The sequence below is a fragment of the Hipposideros armiger genome, unplaced genomic scaffold, assembly GCF_001890085.2.
Source record: "Hipposideros armiger isolate ML-2016 unplaced genomic scaffold, ASM189008v1 scaffold_1076, whole genome shotgun sequence".
NCBI classification, from domain to species: Eukaryota; Metazoa; Chordata; class Mammalia; order Chiroptera; family Hipposideridae; genus Hipposideros; species Hipposideros armiger.
The window spans coordinates 19,490-27,484 of NW_017732426.1; the positions used below are offsets into that span (position 1 = coordinate 19,490).

The window sequence follows — 7,995 nt, forward strand, 5'->3', positions numbered from 1 at the left end:
AGTGAGAATATCGTTGAACAGAAACATAACTGAAAAGATAAACTATTAAATGTATCATTTCAGAACACTTGATACATTATATTTAAATGAGAATCAGCATGGGTTTTGGTCAATAAATAGCACGGGGACTAGAGGCAAATTGATTGAGTTCTGGCTTTGTTACTCCTAAACTGTGTGACCTTGAATAGTGTACAATGGGGATAATAATAGTACTTACTCCATATACTTTTTCTGAGGTATAAAGACAATAAATGCATAATTATTACGTAGAACTGTGCTTACCGCATAAGGTTATTTAAGCATTTGTAAAATAAATGTTACCCTTTTGCTGGGTTATACTTTACCAGTGGGTTGTTGCATTGTAAATACATGGATTCTGGATATTTGAAAACAAAAATAGAAAAGTGAGCACTTCCAAATAAAAACCAGATTATTTTCTTTTAAGCTTACAATTTGATCTTTGCAGTAAGTAATTCTGGTGAATTGGAGTGGTGACTTCAAAGGTAGTTATACATGATACTTATAAGTTAACTGCTCTATCTAGGCACCTTCAGTAATGTAAATGTTTTAATTTTTTATGAAAGAGAAAAACACCTCCCCTAATAAATCTTTGGCATTTTTGTGAACATTAATTAAAATATATTGCTTTCTTAGTGCGTCAGAATTGATTTCATAAATTAAAAAACCAAAGGAAGATAGAAGTTCAGTAATTAAATGAACTATTTTTGATATATCAAACTGGAGAAAAGAGTAACAAAATTTCTGTGTTTTGGTTTTGCTTCTCAGTTTATTATGTGTTTGAAATAAACATTTTGTAGAATACAATAATAATGGAGAGTCATTTCATGTAATAGCACATTCTTTATGATGCAATAAAGGTTATGTGATGATGTAAGACTACGCAATTTTAAAACTAGAAATAATTTCTACTCTGTTCCAATAACTGCAGATTTTTGACTTAGGGATCCTAGAAGGTTTGATCATTTGTGGTGTTCATATACTTATAACTACCTAGACATATTCTTAGTTTTGAAAAATTTGTACTTCCCTTTTACTAGTTCATTCACTTTTTTTGAAGTTGTAAATTCTCTTACTTATTTGCCTAACTTGCATTTATTATACTAATTCTTGTATCTTGTGATAAATGCAATTTAAATATATAGAAATAAGTGCAATTTAATTTCAGCTAGATATATAGGCTCAGTCATTTACATAGAGTTTTTAACCACCCATCTTTAGAAGATCCATTAATTTCCCCTTTTTTGATAGATAGAATAATTAATGGGGGTTATTTTGTTATGGATTTTTCATTGATTAACTCCATATATATTTGGGTGCAATGACAGTTGTTCCAACATCTAGATCATAAAAAAAAGGTAGTGATATTCATATTAACTTGTAAGCAAATGTTTCCTATTTTTGATTTTTTTTTCTTGTTCACTTACATCATTCTTTTATGCTCAATTCTCCCTTTTTTATTTAAAAAATAACTTAGTTCTATTATCCCTCATACAGAATTGGGTAAGTGTTTTTGCCTAATCTGGTCAGAAGCTTATTGCACTAATACTTGAGAAATATCTCTAGAAGAAGAAATCAAATCTTTCTTAAATGTATGGGGGAAGGGGAGACATTTTTCTTGTCCTACCATTAAGCACGTGTCTTGGAACATATGAGTAGTTTACTAAATATTTACTGAATAAATGAATGTTATTCCAGTGAAATAAATCATTAATGTTTTTCTTAGTCTATTTCTTCCCTAGCAGTCTTTAGGCAACAGTTGAAACTTAAAATATAATAGAGTTTTTACCTTCCACCTATGATGGAATTGTTTGTCACATACTGAAAGCTGATGCCAAGAATAGAGAAATAAAAAAAAATAAAAATAAAAAAAAACAGAAAAAAGAAAATCTGTGTGATGGCATTGGAGAGACAATGGGGAACCAGGACCCCTCCTCCTTGACATACTGGACTTTAATTTTTGTCTCATGAGCACCACAAGATTGTTTTAAATTCAGCTATGCTTACAGTGGTCATCTATAATATTTTATACCTCAGAATTATTCCTGAACAGATTAATAATTCAGCAAATATTTTTAGAGGAAAATTGAAGAACATTGGAACCATTTCTTACATCTCTTTCTATTTTAGATCACGACCCTGCACTTCTTGGATGACTTGCTTGCTTCTATTGTATTGTTGTCTTTTTCGTTAATGTATGCTGTCATCTTTAGTATTTCCCTCTTTCTACATTGGTGAGGGAGTTAGTTGTCTAGCTCTTAGTTTTTGAAATAAATACTTAGATAAGTGATTATTGACCTTTCATTTATAATCAACTCAAATATCACTTCTGGCAATAGTAGTTTTTATTTTTTCACAATTTCATTTCCACTGGCAAATTCCTTCCATAGATTAACTATTTTTGTAAAATGTCACATGGGTTTATCACTGGGTGACTAGGGGACAATGCAACTAGATACCTTGAGTCTGTGCTTAAACTGAGTAACAGATGCATGGTGACCGATCATTGATAGACTTGGAGAGAAGCAGTATGTGTGTCACTGATCATCATGTACATCTCTCATTTGTGTAGTGATTTGTGGACTGAAGAGCTAGTAAAGTTTATACTGTATATAATTACAGTTGATATTCCATGCTCACTGAAATGTGAATCATGTTTTTGGTGATTTCTGGTGTTATTTAAGTAAACCATGTAGCTGACATTCGTGCATATGAGAACCATGTAAAGTAAACCTTGAATATATATATTCAATCTAGTTGTTACCAGGAAAATATAAATTAAAGCTACAATATGATATCACTCTAAACTTATAGGAATAAGCGTGGTAGGCAGAATTCAAAGATGAGACACGACTTTTGCTCTTGTATAATTGCTTCCACTGGGAACATGATAGGGCTTTACTACTGTAATTATGTTATGTAGCATGGCAAAAGGGATTTTGCAGATGTAATTAGGATTATTAATCAGTTGACTTTGAGGTAATCAAAAAGGTAATTTAACCTAATCTAACCTAATCACGTGAGTCCTTTAAATCAGAGAATTATTTTCCCCAGTGGGTGCCAAAAGAAGAAATTAGACAGTTTTGAAGCATGAGAGGTCCTCAAAAAGAGGGGTGTTTCCACTGCTGAGACAGATAGGCCATTGGCCTGAGAGTAGCTTCTAGGACCTCAGAGTGGTGCCTGGCCAATAGCCAGCAAGGCAAAGGAAACCTATGTCCCACTAGAGAACAAAACTAAATTTTGCTAATAACCTCAATGAGCTCAGTAGATTCTTCACCCATAGCCTTTAGATAAGAGCACCACCTGCCTGCCAACTTGACAATGGCTTTTGATATAGTAATCAGAGAACATAATTGAACCTACCTAGACTTTTACTGTACAGAACTATGAGATAATAAATGAATGTTGCTTAAGCTGTTAAATTTGTGTCAATTTGTTTTGCAGCAATAAAAATTAATATAATATTAAAATTAAAAAAATTGACTAAACCAACTGTTGGTACAAAAGTAGAACTGAAACTCTACTGTTTGGCACTATCTACTAAAGCTGAACATACAACATATGAACATACCTTAAGAGTATTTTATAAGTATTTTTCCAATATACAAATAACTCTATTTGTGCACACACACAAAAAATAGGTACAAGAAAGCTTATAGACTTTTTGAAATAGCCCCAGACCAAAAACAAGCCAAGTGTCCATCACCAATAAAATGCATAGGTGTGTGTGTGTGTGTGTGTGTGTTTGTATATACTGATGATGCCAACAAAAAATGTATAGAAGTGGACACTTTGATCAATGTTGCTCAAGCAGCAGTTCACCATAATCAGAAGTGTCTGGACACTGATGGTAACAGCTTTGAGTACCTCTTGTAATGCAGAAGTCAAATGTGACTTATATTAATCTTTTTTATCAGTATATATTGAGTATTACAATTTTAATAGATTTTTCCTTTCTTAAAATGTGTATACATTTTTTGGCACCCTCTGTATATATAGTGATATATTCATTCATTGGCAAGCTACACAGTTATAAAAATGAACAAACTGCTGCACATGAATGAGTCTTACAAACATGAATTAAATAAGCCACACATAAAAGAGTACACCCACAAAAAATATGATGTCATTTATATACATGTTAGAGATAGACAAAGTAATCTGCAGTTATTTATGTAATTTATTGGAAGCTACAATAATGATTGGCAAGGGGTACCACAGAGAGTTTTAGGATGCTAGTAATGCCTTGTTTATCTTGATGCTGGTTAAACAGATGTATTCATGTTGCAAAGATTAATTTAAGTATGTATGATTTCTGCATTTCTCATCCTTCAATGAAAAAATTATTCAAGTTTATTGGGGTGATGATGATTAGTAAAAATATACTATAGGTTTCAAGTGTATAGTTCTGAAATACATCATCTATATATCACAATGTGTGTTCACCACCCAGAGTCAGTTCTCCTTCCATCACTATATATTTGATCCTGTTTACCCTCATCTACCACCCTCCTCCTCTGGTAACCACTAAACTTTTGTCTGTGTCTATGAGTTTTTGTTTCTTTATTTGTTTGTCTTGTTCCTTTGTTGCTTTCAGTTTTATATTCCACATATCAGTGAAATCATATGGTTCTCGACTTTTTCTGTATGACTCACTTCGCTTAGCATAACAATGTCAAGATCCATTCACGTTGTCGCAAATGGCACTATTTCATCTTCTCATATGGCTGAATAGTCTTTCATTTTGTATATATACCACATTTTTTAATGAAGGCTATAAAATGTTGGCAACACCTTATGTACTGTGTGCCTTATGTACTGTGTGGCTTAAAAAAAGAAAAATTTCCTAAGGTCATACAACTAGTGAGTGGAAAGACTTAGCGTTTAAAATGATAATTAAGGATAATTTAATGATAATTAATCTTTTAGTTGAATTATCTCTTTCATTAGACTGAAAATAAAAAAAAAGAGAAAATGGGAAAGTGAGGGAGGTTGATAAATAATTTTGACATTCACAATTAATTCTTTAATAAAACAGTTTGCCGGGAGGATTCATACCACTCTATAGTCTCATGTGCTGCTGTAGTTCTCACTCCTATGGAATCAACAATAGAAATGAAGAAAAGAGAAGAGCTAAAACTTCCTGAACCTTCCAAACAGTAAGTTGTTCATTTTAATTTTTAGAGCTTTGTAAGACTAATTAGATTACCGATCAGAAATTGTGATTTATGAGTGTGTTAATACTAGTAATTGAGAGGGTAGAAATAAATTTTGTGCAACATTAAAAAAAAATCAATATGTTGTCTCATGAATAACTTCTGTGTCTTCTGAATTCATGTGTTTGAACTATATGCCATCCAAATTTCATTTTATTACGTTATCTTAGGAGCATGGGTAAGTGGTCTAAAGCACTTTATTTCCTTAACACTGATATTGTGGATGGATTGTTCTAGGATTGCTTATTTTATGGTTGTAGGCTTCAATGGTCTAAAATGTGATCAGCTTTTAATTTAAACTTGCTAGCCTAAATTTGGTTTGTATTTTTATAAAGAATGGACATTATTATTTTAAATAAATTATCCTAAACTAAAACTTGGTACTATTTGATTTTTCCATATTTTTGCTATTAACACAGATCAAACTTAATTTAAATTTTATCTTATAATGAATAAATGATAAATTTTATTTTCTTATGATGGCTAAAGAGAATTAAATGTATGCTAACAGATGTAAGATACAGTGAAAAGGGAAAACCTACTGATGATTTTCCAGTCAAAGTAGTGGCATAGCTGCTTTAAGGTTAGAGACTAAGAGATGTATGGTGTTGCCAAGGATTGCCAGCTGACCACCTCATGAAAGAGGTAGGAGTTACCTTGAAGCACTTGTTATTTTTCCCCATTGGATAACTTGTTTGTTTCTTAATGTCTTTCTGCTGAATAAGCTCCTGAAGACAGAATTCTCTGGAACAAGTGCCTGATACTCTTTGTGAAATCAATTAGCAAGCCCCCTAATGTTACATTCGATAATGTTGAATTCAAATGGAACAATGTATATATTTGATTGCATGAAGATATTATTAATATTCTCATTATAGAGAAGGGAAATACTAACCAATTCAGAAAGTAATGATTGTAATTCAATTTTAATAAATCTAAAAGTGAAAACAATTTAACTGCTCTTAGTATAGTCTAATTTTTAGGTTCCAAAAGCCATTTTTATCTAATAGGAAGAAAATTACATCTCATATATGCCAATTGAATTATATTTGAAAACTCAAATTATTTAGCTGCAGTATATATATATGAGTTTACATAAGTTACCTATATATTTGTAATTGGATTTTAAATGATTTTAATTATCTTTCAGTGACTCTGTTCAACACGGGTGAATACTGTTATTTGCTTACATAAATTGTATTTTTTCCAGTCTTTAGCTACTTCATAAATATTCAATCTTCTTCATTATATTATGAGATATATTTTAAAGCAGACAACATTTATTAACTGGCTGTACCTTTTCTTCCTGTTACCCTATATCCACTCTGATACTCCTCGGTGTTTTTTGAATCTACTTTCTTGTTTAAACATTCTTTCTCAACAATATCATTCATTTATTCATTTAGGCTTTGTTATTTTTGTTTTTCTGAGTCAGAGAGATGTTGGCTAAAATCTTATCTCTGCTACATATTAGATGAAAATTGGGGCATTTTATTTAAACTCCGTGCTTCCCTTTCCTCATCTGTTAATTGGTGTGACATCACCATCATTATAGGGTCATTGTGGGTATTATGTGATGTTATATTGGTAAATGANCCAGGATCAATCTCTGACACAATTTAGCATGAGGCCAGAAAGAGCATTCTTCATGTTTAATAATGTTTAACTGCCATTTGTTCTTTCTCAAGATGACAAAGAAAGGAGAAGATAAGTGAAGGGGAAGCTAAAGTATAGCCATTTGAAACATTGACCTGGGTTGCTTCTCTAAGAATTATACAAAGTTGGCATTTTTCTCATAGCTATCTTAGGTTTTTGCCAACTTACCAAAAAAATCACATCTTTCAAATTCCTTTAGCAACTTTATCATCCATTATTTAATAAGCACACTAATCTTGGCTTCTGCTTGCTAATATTTATACTTCCCATAGTAAACAACAAAGCTTTCATTACTACGATGTCATATTCTATGCTGCAGGTTGGAGACATGTTATTAATGACATTTTCTGATACTAATGTATTCATGTTTTATTTTCTGTTGTCACAAATATAGTATTGATAATCTAAGAAAGGAATATGAGTATATATAGACATATACACCACAATTTGAATATTAAAACTTCTATTTTATATACACGTAGTATTTGAAAAACACCCTTACCTAAAAGATGCAAAATTAGTCATTGATCTGTACAAATTATTTCTCATGTCAAAGGATTTAACTATTAACCAGTCACACTAAAGAGCTTTGCAAAGAGTGATATTTTCTCTGGGCACACATCAGTAGCCATTCAGAAATGGCGTTCAATGAACGCCTGAAGGAAAGTATGTGATTGCAGTAATTATCTCAAAATCTTATTGAGACACTTCACTTTACCCTCGAATATGAATTAAATTATGCTTGTGTCTTATGTAGATGTACATAATTTCTGGACATTTCAGTGATATAAAATGTAGACATGACTTCCATTCATCTAGGAAGACTAATGGGGCTTGAGGAAAGGAAGTGCTGTCACAAAGAAAATGTTCCTTCAGAATTAAAAGATTTGTTAGTAAACGATGAAAAGTTAGAGCCCTTTAGGTGAGGGAGACCTAGAGGAAATTAAAAGAGATTTGATATTGCTGTTATGGTTCCCTTTCTCCTCCTGCTTAAACGGCATGGTTCTCCTAGGGGAACATTGGGCTGTTACAGATACTTGTTATGCTTGATTGAATGCACAGACTGTTGCTATGTATCTTGACTTATTTGATTATGTGTCTCTAG

The 7,995-nt window shown here is 31.8% G+C and overlaps 1 protein-coding gene across 1 annotated transcript in view; it reads left to right on the forward strand.

Annotated features, from left to right (window-relative positions):
- The first annotated feature begins 5,061 nt into the window (after nucleotides 1–5,061).
- LOC109376253 (serine-rich coiled-coil domain-containing protein 1-like) overlaps nucleotides 5,062–7,995 on the forward strand; it is a 191,828-nt gene continuing 188,894 nt past the window's right edge. Inside the window, exon 1 of the mRNA XM_019632115.1 lies at nucleotides 5,062–5,177. Coding sequence (XP_019487660.1) covers nucleotides 5,116–5,177 — 62 coding nt within the window. The 5' untranslated portion in view covers nucleotides 5,062–5,115. The remainder of the gene's footprint in view (nucleotides 5,178–7,995) is intronic.